The 22224-nt window shown below is 38.2% G+C and overlaps 1 protein-coding gene across 1 annotated transcript in view; it reads left to right on the top strand.

The window, feature by feature from the left end:
• LOC142104097 (mucin-5AC-like) overlaps positions 1 to 17942 on the top strand; it is a 90850-nt gene extending 72908 nt beyond the window's left edge. Inside the window, exons 18-26 of the mRNA XM_075188584.1 lie at positions 5840 to 5940; positions 8680 to 8831; positions 10979 to 11117; positions 11629 to 11739; positions 11845 to 12024; positions 13327 to 13566; positions 15268 to 15424; positions 17546 to 17674; positions 17794 to 17942. Of these exons, the coding sequence (XP_075044685.1) occupies positions 5840 to 5940; positions 8680 to 8831; positions 10979 to 11117; positions 11629 to 11739; positions 11845 to 12024; positions 13327 to 13566; positions 15268 to 15424; positions 17546 to 17674; positions 17794 to 17942 (1358 nt within the window). The remainder of the gene's footprint in view (positions 1 to 5839; positions 5941 to 8679; positions 8832 to 10978; positions 11118 to 11628; positions 11740 to 11844; positions 12025 to 13326; positions 13567 to 15267; positions 15425 to 17545; positions 17675 to 17793) is intronic.
• The last annotated feature ends 4282 nt before the right edge of the window (positions 17943 to 22224 follow it).

Below are 22224 nucleotides of genomic sequence, written 5' to 3'. Positions count from 1 at the left end.
CATCTTTACCGTCTACCAGGTATGGTCATATTATAGAAATGATTACCAGTCCAAACTGACTGAGAATCATGGAGTATACAGATCAGTATGTTGCCTATCTCAGAACTAAACTGCCATTAAGCGAGATGCTTGCACTTGTACCTCTATATATAGTAAGGTTGTAATGTTGAGGCTGACCAGTGTAAAAATACTCTATATATACACACACACAGACAACACACACATACACACACATACACACAAAGTGTCGGAATGAAAAATGTAAGTTAATGGAATTTGAAAGTTTTACTATCAAAGCTGTAGGAGAAGGGTGGCATACCACCATATGTAAGCACAATTAGGCCACTCTATATATAATAGAGAAAGGTGCAGACCCCTGTGTTTTGGTTATAAAACCATCTTTGTGTTTTGGCTTTGGTTCTGGTTTTGTTCAAAAATCCTCATGTTTTGGGTTTAGATCTGGATTTAATTAAAAATTGTGAAATATATTCAAAATCTTGTCAGCTTGAGCTGTTTTTGTTCCTACATTATTATTTATAACATTAACATGCATTTACAGTATATTTTTTAATGACCTCTTCACAACTGTCAAAATTTTCACCAGTTTTGGAAAAAGGCTGCAAGGCCTAAAATTAGTGACAGAGCAGCGGCACATATATGGCGGTTTAATAAAAGATACAATCCCTATGAAACATAGTGTAACAGCAGTATGAATAAAATATCCTCATGCAGTCGCTGAATGCCGAAAATGAGATTCCTGAGTTTTTCAAACAGGTTGACACCGGTATGTTTCTTAGTGAAACCACCGATACGAAGAGTAGCTTGCCTGTGAATGACCTGGCATTGAGTGCTAGTACTACTATGCTGAAAGGTTGAAGGAGAGGATGTTGAATAACCAAGTTTTGCTGATAGGATGGTCATTTTAGACAATTAGATAGATGAAGGTGGGTTGCACACAGAAGACAAATGGTGAAAGACCATGCACACTATATTTTCAATGTTAGACAGCATGTCATATAAAGTGAAGAGGCAGCAATCAGAGCACAATATATAGACAGAGGCGGCAGCAGTAGACAATTTTACACAAGATGATAGACCAAGGCCATAATGTAAAATAGTGCAAGATGGAATTGTATTTGGGCCCACCCACCCATATGGTAAAAAGAACATGAACATAGTTTAACAACCAAGCACTTCAGTGACAGGGACTGCAATTTTTGTGGCAGAAGTGCTTGATTTGTTTGGACTCCCAGAAAGCGAACATTTCAGTTGTTGTTTGTTGAACTAGAGAATAGATAGGGATTTTAGCATATTACTAATGGGTAATTGGCTAACTGTGGACATCATCTTCAATTGTGATAATGTCATTACCCACATCATCGTCCTCATCCAAGATGTCTACAGTCATGGGCAAAAGTTTTGAGAATGACACAAATATTATTTTTCACAAACTCTGCTGCCTCAGTTTTTATGATGGCAATTTGCATATACTCCAGAATGTCATGAAGAGTGATAAGATAAATTGCAATTAATTTCCCTCTTTGCCATGACAATGAACTTTATCCCAAAAACAACATTTCCACTGCATTTCAGCCCTGCCACAAAAGGATCAGCTGACATCAGGTCAGTTAACACAGGTGAGAGTGTTGACGAGGACAAGGCTGCAGAATACTCTGTCATGCTGATTGAGTTAGAATAACAGACTGGAAGCTTTAAAAAGAGGATGGTGCTTGAAATCATTGTTATTCCTCTATTAACCATGGTTTTCTGCAAGGAAAATCGTGCAGTTATCATTGCTTTGCACAAAAAGGGCTTCACAGGCAAGGATATTGCGGCTAGTAAGATTGCACCTAAATCAACGATTTATCAGATCATCAAGAACTTCAAGGAGAGAGGTTTAATAGTTGTGAAGAAGGCTTCAGAGCAGCCAAGAATGTCCAGCAAGCGCCAGGACTGTCTCCTAAAGTTGATTAAGCTGTAGGATAGGGGCACCACCAGTAAGAGCTTGCTCAGGAATGGCAGCAGGCAGGTGTGAGTGTATCTGCAAGCACAGTGAGGCGAAGACTTTTGGAGGGTGGCCTGGTGTCAAGAAGGCCAGCAAAAAAGCCACTTCTCTCCAGGAAAAACATCAGGGACAGACTGATATTACGCAAAAAAGGTACAGGGTTTGGACTGCTGATGACTGAGGTAAAGTCATTTTCTCTGATGAATCCCCTTTCAGATTTTTTGGGGCATCTGGAAAAAACGGTGAGCGCTACCATCAGTCCTGTGTCATGCAACAGTAAAGCATCCTGAGACGATTCATGTGTGGGGTTGCTTTTCAGCCAAGGGAGTGGGCTCAATCACAATTTTGCCTAAAAACACAGCCATGAATAAAGAATGGTACCCAAACTTCCTCCAAGAGCAAATTTTCACTACCATTCAAAAACAGTTTGGAGATGAACAATGCCTGTTCCAGCATGATGGAAAACCTTGCCATAAGGCAAAGTGATAACTAAGTGGCTCGGGTATCAAAATATCAAAATTTTGGGTCCATGGCCAAGAAACTCCCCAGACCTTAATCCCACTGAGAACTTGTGGTCAATCCTCAAGAGGCAGGTGGACAAACAAAAACTGATAAATTCTGACACTCTGAACTCCAAACATTTATTAGGCAAAAATGGGCAGCCATCAGTCAGTATGCGTCCCAGAAGTTGATTGACAGCATGCCAGGGCGAATTGCAGAAGTCTTCAAAAAGAAGGGTCAACACTGCAAATATTGAATCTTTGCATACACTTAATGTAATTGTCAATGAAAGCCTTTGAAACTTATGAAATGCTTGTAATTTTACTTCAGTATACCATAGCAACATCTGACAAAAAGGTCTAGAACACTGAAGCAGCAAACTTTGTGAAAACCAATACTTGTGTCATTCTCAAAACTTTTGGCCATGACAGTAGATCAATTACATTTTCATTTTGGAAAAGAAGATACACCAAGTAGGTAAGGCAGCATTTGTGACACATTGAAGAGGGACAGCAGCGATATTTTGGACACTGATAGCAGTGATACATTGGAGATGGAGAGCAGCTGCAACATCAGACTCATTAAATGGACAGCGGCAGCATTAGTAGACATGGGGCTGCGAGCTGAAATTGAGCGAGTAATTACCGTATTAACGCTAAGATTTTTTAAACGCTCGTTTTTCCCCGTTAACGCTAACAATTGAATACCCCCCTTATAGTCTTATCCCTGGTCCTATCCCTCTCCCTAACCCTATTCCTATCCCTATCCCTAAACTTTTCCTTAACCCTATCCCTAACCATATGCCAAACTCTAACCCTAACTCTAACCATATAAGTCTGTCGAAATTTGAATTTTAGATCTAATAATTCTGTTTAGCATGTGAATTGTCGAGCTAATAATACTCTTGACACCTGAATTGTAGACCTAATGTTGTCTTTATGAATGTCGACCAAATGAATGTCTAGCTGTTGACCTCATAGCATTTTATACAAGATGATAGGTCAAGGCCATAATGTAAAATAGTGCAAAATGGAATTGACCTTGGTCCCACCAAACCATATGTTAAAAAGGACATGCACAATGTTTAAGAAAGCAAGCACTTCAGCGACAGAGAAATATAGAGAAAAAAAATATAAAGCGCGCCAATCTGGCTTAACTTCAGATCACAATCCCTTAAATCAACACACTTATAAGTAGTACATATAACAGAAAAAAAAATATTAGAATATTAATAGAAAAGTGATATAACTAAGCTCCTGGTCATACAAAATTTATTACGAACATAGTAACAAATATACTAGTTAATATAAAATCACATACAAACAATATGTGTATAGATATTAGGGAACTATACCAAAAAATCTAACAATGGTAGATACTAATATAAGTACACCATAGCTAGTGTTATGAGCTACCATGGTAATCATGACAGGTCACACTAATTAATTTTCTTTACCGACTGGGGTGCTTACCTTCCCTGAGCTGTTGCACTGTTGTGGAGGCTCACACTGTCTCTTCTGTCCAGGCAGTTGCTAAGCAGCTGGGACGCTGTTCTACATTTCTGTCCTGGCTGTTGTGTAGCAATGGGGTGGGAGACTGTGCCGCCTCATCTGCCCTGCCTGTGTGTTAGGCACATGGGATGCCCTCTATCGTGATGGCGGTGGCGTGACTGTAATCACCAATCATTGTGAAGGGGGCTTGCCCACAGAAAATCACACTGATTGGCTCTCACTTGTTTCAATGGCAGGGAGGGCTTAGCCTCCCTGCCTGTTAAAGCGTCTTTGCCCTGCAATTAAATGAAGTCAGCTGTGTTTCTTCATTCTGCATCTGCTGTTTATCTTTCATTGCCTGACCCTGCTTGTTCCTGCATTGTCCTTGCTTGCTGCCCGTTTCAACCCCTGGGGTTTGTTATTGGTCCGCTCTTGCTTGCTGCTTGTCCTGACCGTCTGACTTACTCTTGACATTTATGTCCGCTGCCTGCCCTCAATTATTTACATTGGTTCTGGTTATCTTGTGCATACCACCTAGTGTGCTACTACTCCCAGCCTCCATATTTCATCACTACCTGATAAGCTTACTACTCTGAGAGCAAGACCTGGGTTTAATTCGACTACCTGTGAGAACATCACTCTCTACGGCAAAGGCGGCTTGCTTTAGGTGAAGTCCCCTAGTTGCTTTTTTCTAAGAGCTTATTTAGTTTCCAGTGGGAGACATAACTGCTAATTTGTACAATGGGCTCTGGGGACTGTCTGAGATGCTCATTTCTACCTTAGCATTACAGCAATCCTCCACCATTCTACTAAAACAAGGTGTATGAGATTGAGACATGGTAGAGGTGTCAATTTTTGGGTGCATTTCTTTTAAGCCTGACCAGATGTCAAATTGGTGTGCTGTGTTGACTCATCATCAGTGTGACTTTTAAAAAAGAAATTTATATTTTTGGGCAGTAGCATTTGTAGGAGAAGCTGAAGCAAGAAACGTGTTATGTGCAACTTGAGCATCTGTAACGATTTGTGTCAGTTGGAAAGAAAGACATACATATGACTTAAACTTAGGATCAAGCATGGTTGCCAAAATGTAGTGATCCAATTTCAAGATGCTGCAAACCCTTGGTTCCTGGCAAAGTGAATAAAGTACTTGATCTACAAGGCTATCATTCTTAGCAGAATGGCTAAGTTTCTTCTCCTCCTTCAGCTTCTCGATCTGCTTTTTTAGTAGTTTGATTAGAGATATGACTTGACTAAGGCTGGCAATGTTTAAACTCACTTCATTTGTCAAAATTTCTACTAGTATTTGTAGTTTGCTTAAATAGCAGGTATTTTCCAATGTGCTGGATTAAGATAACATGGCTTGATGTGAAGGTCTTGATGGTTTGTTGCTGGCCCTCTAATCACTGAGGCATATAAAGTGTGGAATTTAATCTTGTTACTACCTCTTGATTCAGTTTGTCAGGTGACAAGGCAAATTATATTTTCTTTGCAGCCACTGCAATGTTCTACAAAAGGTTGCTGAATGTCGAAAATGGCTAGAATTCTGTTTTGCACATAAGTTAAATACTGACAGTTTTTTCATGTAGCACACAAATACTTGATAGCTTATTTGTACACTGAAATTCAAAGTTGATATTTGTGTGCTACATGAAAAAACAGTCAGTATTTAACTTATGTGCAAAACAGAATGCTAATTTGCACCCCTTGCATTGTAACATGGTTTTGTCCAGGAGACTAAAATAAGAAGTTTCTCAAGTTAAGATCCTTAATGAATCAGGCCCCTCCTTATTACCTTCTGATATTTTTCTAATAAAACTTCATTTTCATCCCTCACTCTTTGCAGATTGTAAATATCCGATGACATTTGTTGATTGCAATAAAGTAAATGAATTAATCAATGGAGCAGAGTGTTCTAAAAGTTGTCGAACTTTGGACTTGCATTGTGTGAGTATTTAGAAAAATAAACTTTATTGCAATGTTATTTCATAGATGAAAATTCCACTTAAAGGACATGACACCGTTGTAGACTTTTTTTTTGCTATATGTGCAAAATAGATCAAAAAGGTCTATGTAGGCCTCAATCATCAAGGAGCGGTAATGCTGATATGTGCCGTATTTCGAGTAAAATTGGTATATGCATGCCCAGAACTGGAACATGCGCCAGTGAACACAGCAATGCCCAATTTCTTATTGAGTGCAACGGACCCTTACCACAGCCTATGAGGCAGAACGGTAAAGGGAATGGGTGTATGCACGTAATCAATGTACAGTAAGGGCGTGCCAAGCTCAAGTGCACGATTCAAGCTTAAGGCATCTCAAAGGTACATGTTTTTCAGTAGTATCATTTGCACCAACTACGGGTTTGGTGTAAGAGCCAATTACTAGTGATGACAGTCACTTATCCATGCTCGAACATGTGTTTTCAATCATGAGCAATACAGTAGATATTAATAGTAATAGTATATAGTAATACATGTATTTTAAGTTTTTTTTATGACTGTATTATTAACAGGTTACATTAATTAAATATATTTTTTTCTGTGTGTTCTTTTGTGACTTTATATTCCACACATGTATTAGACGTATCCTACAGTGTAATGTCTGTTAGAACAGAGTGGACCTAAACCTGTATTCATCAACAGACATAACTTTACATCCGCTCCTTGTTGAATATGGATTTGTGTTTTTTTATAAAATGCGCAATTTTTTTGTTACGCGTTCCTTGATAAATGAGATCCCCTATCTTTAATTGTTTGATGGACCATACATATGCTGTGTCCTGTATACGCCTCCACCTGTGTCTTACATACCTAAAATGCTTGGGATTGGACTGACAAGTAAAGACTTTTTTTATTTTTTTGCTTGACAGTTCAAACTGTTTATGTTACTGACGCCGGTGGTGTTGTATAGACTGGGATCAGCATATGTCCGACTCACCGAAGATGAAGATTTTGCTAGATAGACTCGACTAGGAAGCACAATAGTGGATTTTTACTGTAACTGATTTGCAGAGCAGAGTAAATAAAGTAAGGATATAAGCTCTCATGAGCAGGTCCTTCTTTCATCGTGTTTTACTTCTACCATTCCATGACCATCTGTACCTCTAGGTCTGCTTCCTTAGCCCTGTTTTCTTGAGCTTATGCCTACTTCATGTTCAACATTACTGTCACTTCCACTCACTGATACCATAAATAATTTGATCTGCATTACTATGTTATCTGTGTATTTTCTTGTTTACTCAGTCTGGTCTTTGTATTGTATTTTTACAATGCTTATATAATTATTATGTAATGTGTTATGCATCATTGCTCTCTGTTTATGTCATGTACGGTGCGGCATACATTTTGTGGCGCCTTATAAATATAAGATAAAAATAATAATAGTTACTTTTTATACATGATTAAACGCCAGTAACAATAGGTAGTCTTTTTTCTCAATATCAAATAAATAACACTTTTGTATTTACAAAGCAAAATTGGCATGTGTTTGACTTCTAACAGCTATGGATTATCTGGATAAGAAGCTTTTTAGGGCAAAAGGATACAGAATAATATGTTTGGCTTTAACCTGCAGGAATGCTATTTCTAATGGTGTCCTCAGATAACTCAATTAGGGCAAATCTGTAAGTGGGTTTACTAAATATTTGCGGTAACAAATTGCACAGATCAAGTAATTGAAGTGTAGTATCAAATTACTGGATTGCAAAGGGCCAAATCCTACTTCCAGATGGGAGATAGTTTGAGGTTTATTGGATCAACCTGATTTCATGATCTACCCAAATAAACTCAATAAAATTGTTTGCCCCTAAGTATTAGATCCTAAATTTCCTTAACTCTTTTCAATGTTATAGTGAGACTGTTTCTATATTGCTTCACATAGTCATGTCTTTCATTTATGAGTCCAAATAAGGCTGGAACTGTTAGCCCTGATTCAAAGGGCTACCATGTAAATGGTACTTGCAAGAAGTCAACATTAATGTTTATTATGTGATTACCTTTAAAAAGGCTCAGAACTTCGCCTCTGGTTCATTATATATTTTCAGATCAGTGAAACTCAGTGGTGGGTTAAGATAATTCTTTATGCCGTTATGTGAGAAGTTGAGTCACAGATTTTTTTGTAGTTTTCCTGTAACTAAATACTTTTTTTTTTACTATGTGCCACTGTGGGAAAACCTTCTATTCCATCAAGGATATGTCTAAATTTACTGAAAAGCTACCATCCAACTATTTGTAAAATATGAATACAATTTGAGTATCCAGGACAATGTACAACTGACTTTTAAGGACAGTAAGCTTTTTCAGACGTTCAGTATCTTTATGACCAGCAAGGGTATACAAGGCAACTGCATTTGCATAAATATATGGTCTGAAAAACACCTTGAAATTTTGAATAAATGTATTACAGAGGCCAAGGAATGAGGTTTTCATGTAACTTTTCATTGGACAACAAAATATGCTGGGGGTGTGTCTTCAATCGAGTGGTTGAAATTATATCTGATCTGTGTCTAATTTTACAAGTCTGAGGAGCGAAAAGGATATTTATACTGTACAGCCGTATGGTTGTGATACGCCTCTAAATACTACTTCTGTTGCATGTGCATCTGTTAAATGCACCCTCTTCTCTTATCTATTCTTAGATTCATATTTTCAGATCAAATTAAGATTTATCCTCTGATTCTTCTAGTATTCCAAAAGATGTGTCCCAGGATGTGTCTGTCCACCTGGACTGTTGTCTGATGACCAAGGGAGCTGCATTCCTGAAAATAGATGCCCATGTGTCCACAATGAAGCCACGTATGAGCCAGGAGAGGTGATCCAAATCAGATGCAACACTTGGTATGTATATCTACACCTGTCAATCATCTCACAATGATATCTAACTGATGATCAACATTTATTTATATAGCACCAGCAAATACCATAGTGCTTTGCAATAGGTAACAAATACAGTAATAAAACAATACAGGGTAATACAGACAGGCACAGAGGTTAGAAGACCCTGCCCACACGCTCACAATCAATGGGAAATGCAAGTTTTATACATGAGGTTAAGTGCTACATATTGCATATTGGTCCAGACAGATTTCGAAGGTAAAAACGACTTAGTTGGCTATTTGATCCAGTCAAACAGAAATGTTGGTCAAAGGGTTGTTGCCTTGTGTGAATTGTGTAGAGGGTGGTAATAATGTAACCTAAGAAGGTTAAGAGGGTGGTTGAGGAATATTATAAGCTTGCCAGCAGAGGTGGGTATTCAAAGAAGGCTTGAAGACTAGATGAATGACTTATTGTGCAAGGGAGGGAATTCCACAACCTGGGTGCAGCCTGAATAAAGTCCTGTAAGCGGGAATGGGAGCAGGTAATAAGTGTGGTTGAGAGTCGCACATCTTGGGCAGAATGGAGGTGTTGAGTTGGGAGATATTTTTAGACAGTCAGAAGATGTACGTTAGTGCAATTTAGTTGTTGGCCTTGTATTTTAGTAGAAGTATCTTGTATTGGATCAATCTAGCTGCTGTATGCAAAATAGATTGTGAGAATCTGATTTGGGGAAGACCTTACTGGTCAAATAACATTGATCTATGTGGTGTGATTACTTTAGTTTAAATAACTTAAAGGAGGTAATTGCACTAGTCAATGAGGAAGATGATGAGTGCATTAATTAAAGTTTTTACAGTGTCTTTGTGAGACATGTGCTGAAAATGTTTTTTAAATATATAACATGATTTAGAAATAGGGTTAATGTGGGGGAACAAAGGACACTTCTCAGTCAAGGATTACACCTAAGCAATGAGCTTGTGGTGTGGGATTTATGATTATTGTGATTATGATTTTGTTTATTCAGAGTAGGAGTAATCGCCTCATGTTTGAATAATGATGGAAAGATACCAGTGGAGAGAAAGAGATTACAGATTTTAACTAGGGGTTGGATGAGCACAGAATGTAAGGATTTACCAATTTGTGAGTGTATAGGATCAGGAGGACAGGTGGTAGAGTAGCAAGATAAGAAGAGAGTACATTCTAGTAGTTACTAATGATGCATCATTTATTGTCATGTTAACAGAAATAGAAATATAAGGTGGGTAATTTCTGTTGGCGGGTGGAAATATTATTAGCTCTGTGTTTTGAACATTGTGTTTGAGTTTCCAAGACGACATCCATGATGAAATAGCAGACAGAGATTCAGTAACACGGGCCAACACAGATGGTGAGCGATCAGGAGAGGATAGATAAATTTAGATATCATCTGCATAGAGATGATACTGAAATCCAAATGAGTTTAATAGATTTCCAAGAGAAATGATATAGATAGATAAGAGTAGAGGACCAAGGACTGAGGCTTCTGGTACGCCAACTGGTAAAGGAAGTGGAGCAAAGGTAGATCCAGACAATCTAAAATTGAAAGAGCAATTAGATAGGTAGGATGAGAACTAGGATAGGACAGTGTCTTAGGGATTGTAGTGTTTGTATGAGAAGAGAGTTGTCAGCAGTGTCAAATGCAGCAGAGAGATCCAGGAGAATTAGAAGTGAGAAATGGCCTTTAGATTTAGCTGTGATCAAATCATTGACCTTAGTCAATGATTTCAATGAGTATCTGTGAAGTATTGAGTGCGAAAGCCTGACTGAAGAGGATCCTATAGGTTGTGTGAGGAAAGAAAGCGTATGAGGCAAGTGTAGGAAATTCTCTTGAAAAGCTTGGATAAGTGGCAGAGATGAGATATGGGACATAAAATTTGTGAGAGGGATTGGGTCAAAATTTTGTTTATTCAGAGTAGGAGTAATCGCCTTTGTGTTTGAATAATGATGGAAAGATACCAGTGGAGAGAAAGAGATTACAGATTTTAGCTAGGGGTTGGATGGGCACAGAATGTAAGGATCTACCTATTTGTGAGGGTATAGGATCAAGAGGACAGGTGGTAGAGTAGGAAGATAAGAATAGAGTACATACTAGTAGTTACTAATGATGCATCATTCATATCCATTTACAGTGTTTGCAAGAAGAGAAAATGGGAATGTACTACCAATAGCTGCCTGGCAACTTGTACTGTTTATGGAGATGGACATTATATCACCTTTGATGGAAAACGCTATAACTTTAATGGAGAATGCCAATATGTTCTTGCACAGGTAGAGTGTATATTGAAACTGGACTCTAGATAAATATCACATTCTCTTGTGTGTCATATATGTTCTAATAGTTGTGCAAACAAGTAGTTTATACTGTAATATAATAGAGGCAAAATGTAAGTTTTCATACATATATTTAATTCATATATGTTTTACCGCTTTTCCAGGTGGCAAACTTTTTTGCTGTGACTTGTTCTTTAGACGTGTTTTTATCAGCAATGTTTTTCTCGTGTTTTTATCACCAATGTTTTTCCTGTGTATATTTTCTAACAACCTTTTACATATTGTTCTAAAATTTCTAAAATATTAATGTATAGTTGTGCTCATTTCTATGAATTTTCTTTTTTCTTTGTTCTATATTTTCCAGGAGGGTAATATATATGAATTTCATATTATATTTTTTTAGATTAATTCAGGAATATTTTCTTTTTTGTATTCTCATTTCTTAAGTTGCAAAATTTAACTTTATCATATAACTTATACAAATGTATTTCTTACTTCCATAACCAAGGACCACTGTTCGCTGCATGACAATAACAGCACCTTTAGGGTCATTACAGAAAATATCCCTTGTGGTACCACAGGAACGACCTGCTCAAAATCTATCAAAGTTTTTCTGGGGGTGAGCAAAACATAGAAACTCTTAACCAGAAAGAAGCTATATAGTGTTGCTAGACCGAAATTTATGCTTTGATGTTACTTGAAAGTTATTAAATTCTCTTCACAGAGCTATGAACTAATCCTTGGCGATAGTCATCTCAATGTAGCACAAAGAGGTCTTGGTAGCAATGTTCCATACAGAGTGCGATTGGTCGGCATCTACTTAGTCGTTGAGGCTGAAAATGGCTTGATACTTTTATGGGATAAAAAGACCAGCATCTTCATCAAAATCACTAGCACATTTAAGGTGCGTCTAAATCTTACTGTGAAAACTTACAACATATTTGTAATCTATGCATTGTAGGGATAACATTTTAAATTTTTGCTTCAAAATGTAATGGGGCAGCTTTCAAAATGTTTATTCTTTATATGTTATTGATTCTTCATATACAGTAGGTATTCTTTACATTCCCATTACACAGAGCTGTAACTAGACATTTTAATGCCTTGGCCGGAAAAAAACACTATATCTTAGTGTGAGTAGATGCTGCCTACCAGTGACAGCACCTAGCCCTTTACAAATACTAGATTTCCTACCTGTTTTTGCAGCTTTGACTACCTGGGCCTGCTATTGATGTCTTACGCTCAGTTGCTGCTTGACCGGGGTCCTGAAATGTTGGGGCCCTGTTTGGAAAAGAGATAGTTACTATTCACCTCTTGGAAGGCAGAGCAATAACTTAACACTCTAGGCCAACCTAACCCACCGCACCCCAAACCAGCCTGACATTAAGTTAATAGCATTTTTGTTTAATAAATGCCTATTCCATCCCACTCAGCCACAACATTAAATTAATAGTACCCATGTTTAATAACTAAGCCTCCTTCTCCCCAACTAGTCTGACATTATATTAAGTGTTTATATCTAGAAAATAACCCGCTTTTCCCCAACAAGACCCAGCATTAAACTAAAAGCATTCTCGTTTAATAAGTAGACCTGTCTCCCCTCTCACCACCCCCAACATTAAATTAATATCATTACCATTTATTAAAAATGCATATTTTCGCTACTCAGCCCCATTATCAAGTTAATACATACAAATTTCCTTCACATTTAATAGAGACTATTATTGTTTACACATTGCTTTTTCAATATATAAGTGATTTTGATCAGGTTAATTATTACATGCTATTAAATTTGTATCTTATAGCATGTTATGTACCAAGAAAATTCCCCCTTCTCTTGAACCCACAGGCCCTCTGGGCACAGGAAAGTGTGCTATGGAATGTTTGTTTTTTTTATTATTATGTTTTGTATTATTATCCTTGTAAAGCAATTAATTATAAATCCTTCAGAAAACAAACGCTATTTCTTAAAAAAATGGGCATCAAATCTGACTTATAGTACTGCTTTTATTTCAGTAGAATGGACTTTGCTTCATGTTATTAAATTCATGTTCTTTGCTTGGGGAGGCAACAGTTGAATGTCTTACTGGCAGAGTACTACTAATTGAATTGCATTATTGTTACTGACCTAGACAGGAATATTAAATGCGTATGTGTAACAGCCACACCAAGGATCCACATTTTTTTCTCCTTTTTATTTCTATAGGGGAAGCTTTGTGGATTGTGCGGAAATTACGATGGAAATAGGAATAATGACTTCACTACCCATAGCAATGCGATTGTTGGAAACATTGAAGAATTTGGAAACAGCTGGAAATTATCGTCAACTTGTCCAGATGCCAAAGCTAACAGGGATCCTTGTTCTTTAAACCCATACAGATTATCCTGGGCTCAAAAGCATTGCAGTATCATAAACAGCAAAGTCTTCCTTGCATGCCACCCACATGTACGTAGAATCAGTATAGTATATTGCATCAGAGTGCAGAGTAATGCACATCCTAATGGTTCTAGAACAGTTGCTCACCATCAAGATTGAGGACAAGCGTTAGAAAATGAATTTCTAACCTGTCTCTTCCTTGCAGCTTCCCATAGAGCGTAACCTAACCCATCATCTCCTTGCTACCTAGCACTAATACTACCCCCACACACAGTAAAGTCCCCCTGCTGCCAACGATTATGCCCTTTTATATATATTCCTCCTCCTCGCAGTATACCCGGATTTGATTGGAGAAGAAGCAGTGCAGAGAGTTGAAATGCAGCATTTAAGAGGGGATTAGGCTGTCATGGTCATCATCATCATCAACATTTATATAGTGCCAGCAAATTCCGTAGCACTTAACAATTGGGAACAAACATTAATAAGACAATACTGGATAATACATACAGACAGAGAGGTAAGAGAACCCTGCTCGCAAGTTTACAATCTATAGGTCACTCTATTTGCCATGATACTCATACAAACAATTTTACCCAACTGAATCACCAGGGATATACAGACATCGAATATATACATAAGTAAACCGGATACACATGCAAATAAACATACAAAATGGTGCAATGGGAACACCATTTTAAAAGAGGGGGACCCTTTTGCATGTGTTCCTCCACTGTTGAAGAGGGCATAGGTAGAACAAACTAAAGCCAGTCAGATCAATGACATGTTTACATTACATGGATTATTTTACAAGACGAGCTGATCTTGTGGGAGGTAGCGACCTGTCCACTCATGAGGTTATATAAGTTAGAACAGGGCTGCATATGGTAGGTGCAGTGTTGTGATGTTGGCAGGGAAATGGAGACAACCAGGTAGACACAGATTCCACATTTCACAGTGGAAGAAACAGGGCCCTCCTACAGCAAAAGTGGTCATGTGAGACTTCTGTCAAACTGGTGCAGAAAAACTGTGTCAAAGGTAACTCATCCAACTTGTTTCAAACAACATAAGTTCATCAGACTTTCAAGAGTCTAAATCATAGGATAAAGATAATCAGACACACCAAGACATTTTTAAATGCAGGAAGTACAGGTAAATGTGGGGTAGATAAATACGGAAAGTGTAAAAAAAATATAAAATAAATACACACACATATATATATATATATATATACAAGTTAACCCGTGCATGAAACTCATGCATTCTAGTCAAATCAAGGTACTTAAGGTGTTAAAAAGGTTCTTGTCATGCATTTGGGCCATAGCCCAGGCCTCAACCACCAACCACTCCCCACTGTCACCCCCGGCAACCACCAACCACTCCCAACTGTCACTTCTCCTTCAAGAAATATATATATATATTTTTTAAATCTTTATAAACACTTTTAACAATTAACAAATTAAATTAACAAATTAAAAACATCTTAGTATACCAAATTTCAGCCCTTTCTGAATTATTTTTTTTTCCACACACACTAAGAATTTAGTAGGTCAGTGTATAACTCCGCCCAGCAGGTGGCGCTGCAGCTTGGTTTTATTTTTTCCACACACACACACAGACAGACAGACTAACACACGCCACTAGACATTTATATATTAGAGATATATATATATATATATATACTGCTTTATATTCTGCTATATTCTATATACTGTACACAAGAAGAAGCAGGGGTGTATGGGCAGTTCTGATAAGGTTGTCTTTTTCCTGTAGGTTGATCCAACCCAGTATTTTGATGCTTGTGTTATGGATTCATGTGCTTGTAACACTGGAGGGGACTGTGAATGTTTCTGTTCAGCAGTCGCTGCCTATGCCCAGGCCTGTGGAGAATTTACAATATGCATCTCCTGGAGAAGTCCAGACATCTGTCGTGAGTAATAAACTCAAATTACAACATATATACCATTGTTAAGATTACAACACAGTTTCAATTCGGTCAAAGTAAGGCATTAGGTGTTTTTAACATAAGCCGGTTGTAGTGGTTAAAAATTGATGTTTCCGCCAAAGTGTAACCAGTATTAGTGCTTAAAACCTGGGTTGGGCACCACTAATGGAGGAGGAACAAAAAGTGTGGGTCCCCTTGTAAAAGCGAAACCAATAACAGGCTATGCTAGGAACGACTTATCGCACTGTAAAAGAGACCTGCACAGTGGGAGTGAGTATAGGGTGGAGTTCCCTAAGGTAGTTGACCTGCAATAAAATGTGCAACATTATATGTAAATATGAGAGATTTGGGTGAGTATTTCTAATAAAGGATTTTTACAATTGTGCGTGTATACACTGTATGCACTATTAGTTAGGTTTATGGAACTACATGTTCCAATGGCCCTGACTGCCTGGGCAAACTGGTGCCTGTAGTTCTACAAGTGCCAAAATGTTCAAGTAGTTAATAGCTGCTGAGAAATATAACTTCATAAATGTAAATAATAATTGCCGTATATACTCGAGTATAAGCCGAGTTTTTCAGCACATTTTTTTGTGCTGGAAAAGCCCCCCCTCGGCTTATACTCGAGTGATGCTCCAGGACCACAATGAAAAGTACCTGTTTAAGGTGGCCGGTGGAAGCAGTGTGAGATATCCTGTCTGCCCTGTCTGATTCCACTGCGCTGGTGACCTGCTCTGCTCTGTATGCTTCTGGGTGAGCGGCGCCCGCATTTCATTGCACGTGAGTATTGTGCTCAGATATGTAATTTAACGGTTGTCTTTTGGTTTTATTTCCTCTGGGTGTAGAAATTTTCTCTCCCTAACCTACGGTTCCCTTAATCGGGCTGTGTGATTTGTGTACAATGGCCGTTATAATATGCTACAGCCAGCGGCAAACTTATACATTGTAACTGGACTCTGAAATAATTATTTCTCTTGTGTAGAATGCTTTAAAATGTTCCCGTATCACAGTAATCCGGAAAAAGTGGTATTCATGTGAATTACGACTGCATGGCTTTTATGGTACTTAACTCAAATTTGTGTCTATTGCCACATTACAATTGATTCGTCCTGTGCGCTATACTGTACTTTGCAGTGTGAAATGACAGCTTTGAATAGAACATAAAATAACTGCACAAATGCCAAATGTCTCCCCCATGGAGGCAGAACGTCTAAGAACATAAATTGTTATTCATGTCACGATTGGAATCAGTAACTGGGATATAATCTGCTTAGAATTTATTCCACCTATAGAATAAGTTTGGTGTCTGGATTTTTATATAAACTAATGGACCTGTAACAAGTCAAAGCACGGTATGTCAGAGCCAGTAACTGCTGCATTTCCCACCCTAGGCTTATACTTGAGTCAATACGTTTTCCCATTTTTTTGTGGTAAAATTAGGTGCCTCGGCTTATATTCGGGTCAACTTATACTCGAGTATATACGGTATCTATTTTTTACACATTATCCCATCTGCCATATTCCAAAGATGTACATAAGTATGTGCATTATTAACAAATAGATGCAATAGCACAAAGGCAATACATAATTCTTTATTTATTTTTTGACTCTGGTAAATAACCCGCAATGTTTAAGTTAATATACTCACACATTTTACTTAGTAGATAGATTTTTCTATTTACAGAGTTTAAATTCATTCAAGTTCCAAATGGAACAAATCGCAAACAAACCTCTCTGAAAATACTTGAGGTATTGGGATCATCGATCCCAGTGCTTGCATACATCTGCTGTTCACATGGGGCAGCTGTTTAAGTCATGGCTCTGAGCAAAGCACCGAATAGTTGTGCAGGCAACAGGAACGATAATGCACAATATTTTTGTGGTTTGCATAGCATTCCATTTGGAATGTGGTATGAGTAAATGCTCTGTACACACTTGTCTGAATAAAAACAATATTTTGATTAGACTTTTTCATTCATAAAAAGTAATTCACAGTTTAGCTACATACAAAGGTTGCTATTTTTAAGCACGTTACAACAATACTGTCCCTGTCTCTCTTTATTTTTGTCTCTTTTAAATATATATGGGTTTATTTTATGCCCCCAGCTCTCTTCTGTGATTACTACAATAAGAAAATAGGCTGTCAATGGTACTACAGAGCTTGTGGTGTTCCATGTATGAAGACCTGCAGGAACCCAACTGGGAAATGTCATTATGAGATTAGAGGCTTAGAAGGTAAATGCAATATTACTAATTATATATAACTACAGTATAATCCACATGTGTCCATGCATGTTACCTTTTTTACTTTGCTCCCAAAGATAAAACATTATCTATTAATGTCCTTTAAATAGGATGCTACCCAAAGTGCCCGAAGAACGAGCCTTATTTTGATGAGGATGAAATGAAGTGTATTGCCGTATGTGGCTGCTATGATAAGGACAGAAAGCACTACAAATTGGGGGCAAATGTCCCCAGTCATAAGAATTGCTCTGTCTGGTAAAATCACTTTTTCTTATTTCTGTACATTAAATTACTGCTTTTACAGGTTAGGTCATGTTAAAATGCAATTAAGTCTAGAATATGTGAATAGTGTCTTTCAAAGTGTAAAAATTGTTGAATTCGATTTAATCAGTTCAGCCTAAAACTTACATGGTCATACATAAGGGGCTGTTTGATTTCCTTGTCGAACAATTGTGCTCTAGCTGTCTACATTTGGACAACCGGGCCTTAATTTTAAAAAAGTGCAAGTACCTTTCTGTATTCATGTGCTGAATTGTGCACAACTCCAGAAAAGATTAGTTAACAGAACATGGACATTTTCATGTGCAGCAACCCAAACAGCAATATCATCTTTTATTACCCTGTTTTCCTGCACTTTTATGACCTCATGAAATTAAGAGAAATAAGGATTTATTTATTTATTTTTTTAAAAAATAATTTTTATTAAGGTTTTTACAAAACAACTTGGGTAAAACATACCAAAGAAAGTATACATATAAAACAGAAAATGTGTACAAACATTGAAATGGACACAAAGTAATGAAAGGAGAATAGGTATGCTATGACTAAGGAGCAAGAATGTTGCTATCCTTATTTTCATTTCTAGGAGAGGGAAGGGGATAAATAAAGGATTAGGGGAGGGGAGGGAGGAAGAAAGGGGTTTGCTACTCATTGTTCCATGAATCAGGTAATGAAGAAGCGGTAACATTTATAGTTGTCAGGAGGTGAAACTAGATTATACAATTCTATGATTTAAGTATATAAACACCTTCAAAGCCTGTAGGGGCCAAAACAACAGAAGGATTTCAAAAGGTTGTTAATGGAGGTTCAGCATTGTAGTAATTTGTCCAAGAAGACCACGTGTTTTAGAAATTCACTGGTTTGTCTTTGAGGAAAGCAGTGATGATTTCCATTCTATAAATTGACCAGACTTTATTATTAGTGGCTGAGAGCGAGGGGGGAGAGGTATTTTTCCCAGAGAGCAGCAATTAGACATTTAGATGCATTGAAAATATGATTGATGAGTTTTTGTGTGGGACGAGTAGTATCATGGAGCCGTCTAGGGAGAAGGGAATATAGAGGGGAGTCAGGCATTTTAACCTGTGTAATGAAGTCAATGAGTTCATGAATTTACTGCCAGTAAGGTTGTAGTTTAGGGCAATTCCACCAAACGTGCAACAGGATACCTCGCAAACTGCAACCCCTCAGACATCGGTCGCTAGAAGTAGGAAAGATAGTGTGGAGACGAGAGGGGTCCCAATACCACCTGTAGTAAATCTTACAAGAATTTTCTTTTATTCTAACTGAAATTGATGTCTTAGTTATATGAACTCTAATCTTTGACCATTCTTTAGAATTCAGGGTCTCCCCAGTGTCCCGTTCCCAGGTGAGCTCATGTGGGTCTTTGTCTGGCTGGTTAAAATCATTAATCAGTTGGTACAAGGAGGATATCAAACCTCTAGTAGTGGGGAATATACAGAGATTCCAAGGTGGAGCATTGATCTGAAGGGAGAGGAGCTTTTAGTGATCGATAAAGGTGTCTAAGCTGAAGATATTGGTAAAAAAATTGTGGGGCAAATCTAAGCTTTTCTGTAAGTCCGAAAATGTATGGGAAACCGTAGCTGGGACCAGATCCCAAAGAAAGAGCAGGTTGTGAGAAGCTCAGTGTTGAAACGTTTTATAATCTTAGCCTGGATTAAAAATTTTATTGTTCCACAGTGGATAAGGTCTAAAATTTCAGATTTGTCCGCATTAATTTTGTAGTTCGAAAGGGAACTATAGGTCGAATTTTCTTTAAACAGATTGGATAGAGAAATATGCAGGCTAGATAACGTAAGTATAAGATCATCAGCATACAGAGCTATTTTATTATCTCTAAAAATCGTGGGGATACCCGTGATGTCCGGATTGTTTCTAATCATAGCTGCTAAGGGTTCCATAATAAGGGTGAAAGGTAGGGGAGATAAGGGGTATCCCTGGTGGGTGCCATTATTTATTTTGAAGGGAGAGGATGTAAGACCATTAGCTAAAATTGAGGCTGTTGGGTTGTGATAAAGTGCAGAAATCCCTTTGCAAAAAGCTCCCTGGATCCCCATGCTCACTAGTGTCTGCTGCATAAAGGGCCAGGCCACTCTATCAAAGCTTTCTCAGCATCTAATGCAACCACCAAACCAGGGAGAGATGTGCTGTTAGCTACTTGAATTAAGTCTATTATTCTTCTGGTGTTATCTGAAGCTTGCCTTCTTGGAACAAATCCGACTTGGTCGGGGTGCACTAGCGAGGGGAGAACAGTTCCCAATCTATTAGCCAGAAATAAGCTTTAAATAAACATAAAGAAGACAAATGGGTCTGTAACTACTCACTTCAGTTAGATCTCTGTCAGGTTTAGATTTCACTACAATCCCTGCTCCGGTGGTGGTTCCATCAAATTTGCCTCCTTCAAGAACTGAGCTAAAACACCCTGTGAGCATGGGGACCAATTGGCGGGCACATTTTTTGTAATATATAGCGGGAAATTCATGTGGGCCTGGGGCAGATTGGCGCTTCAGGGTGTTGATGGCTTCAATAATTTCTTCTGAAGTGATCTCTGCATTGAGAGTTGCTAATTGATCTCTAGTAAGTTTAGGTAGTTGGCAAGAACGGAGGTAGTTCTTAATACTTGCATTAAGCTGGGATGAGTCGCCCATTGTTGGACGCAAGTTGTAAAGTGAGGCGTAGTAGTCTCGAAACCGTTGCACAATCTTTTGAGGGTCGTAGAGAAGAGAACCCGTGGAATCTTTCAATGACATTATTCTGTTACGAGTACGAAGGACAGAGAGTTTATGCTCCAAGATAGTGTCAGCTTTATCGCCTTTTTCATAATACTTTTGCTGAACCCATAAGAGGGTCTTAGCTGCTTGCTTTTGATAATATTTGGTTTAATTGTCTTTAAAGAGAGAGAAGTTTGAAATACAAACAATATTTAGGGTTAGTTTGGTGGCGAGATGCAACTTGCTGTATCTGTTGCTCAAGCTCCTGTATAAGCTCTCTTTCTTTCCTTCTTTGCTGCGCTGTCATTTTGATAAGAATACCCGAATAGTGGCCTTATGGGCCTCCCAGGGAATAGGTTGGGAAATCTCTGGGATGCATTTTGGGAAATGTAATCAGTAAAAGCTTGATATGTCTGGGATATATGCTCTTTCTTAAGGAGTAAAGTCTTGTCAAGTCGCCATCTAGGGCATGATTGAAGGAGTTGGGATAAGTGCAGAGTCAGCTCAACCGCATCATGGTCAGACCAGAACACTGGGAGGATCTGGACATCATCCAAGCTCTGGGTTGTCAAGTGGTCAACTAAAAAGCTATTTATTCTTGAGTATAGGTCATGAGGGGTTGTATAATGTGTAGGCTCTGGAAAAGGGATATAACACTCGTAATGGCGTCATATAAATTTAATGACTTTAGTTGGGCCCTCAACTTACTAGACTCCTGGGAATGTCCCACAGAAATGTGAGTTTGGGTAAATCTATCTAATATTGGGTCTAGGATAGTATTAAAGTCCCCTCCTATAATAGTCATACCACCTGCATATAATGAAAGTTGCTGAAAGAAATTTGCGTAAAAGGCTCCCTTGCTGCATGTTTGGGGCATATATTAAAGCTAAAGTTAAGGCATTCTGGTTCAAGGTGCCTCTAAGAATAATATATCTACCAAGAGAGTCAGATATCTGTGAGTCAATAGTCAGTGGAACTCTACTGTGTATCAATATGGCTGTACCTCTAGGCTTTGCATTTGCAGAAGAGTAAAAGGCATGTGGATATGATTTGGAAGCCAATGAGGGGTGGGGATCTTTAAAATGTGTTTCTTGCAAAAAAATCAGGACTGGGTTTTTACGCTTAAAATATTGTAAAGCCATTGGGCGCTTGTTTGGAGAGTTAAGACCGTTGACATTAAGAGATATTATTTTGAGATTCATGGTGGGTAAAAGTGCGGATGGAGCTCAGCTCTATCAATGAGGTTGTAGCCTTTATATGAGTATAGTAACTGGATGTGGAGGAGGGAAGACACCTAAGGAATAAGGGGGAGGAAAGGTACAGCAGTCCTGATCTCGGTGTGAGCTACAGTACCTAGAAAAAAAGAGATGAGGCGAGTTGCGTAACACCATCTCTTTGGTAGTGGAAGAATTAGTGGGGGCAATTGTAGGAGGAATATAGAAAATAATTGTCAAAGTCTGCGCTTGGCGCACTTTTAGAGCACATAGGTGCGGTTGAGAAAAGCGCAAGTGTAAGGGAACAGCACGAGCAAAT

This window comes from Mixophyes fleayi, chromosome 10, assembly GCF_038048845.1.
Source record: "Mixophyes fleayi isolate aMixFle1 chromosome 10, aMixFle1.hap1, whole genome shotgun sequence".
Taxonomy (NCBI): Eukaryota; Metazoa; Chordata; class Amphibia; order Anura; family Limnodynastidae; genus Mixophyes; species Mixophyes fleayi.
This window is presented reverse-complemented; position numbering and strand designations above follow the sequence as displayed.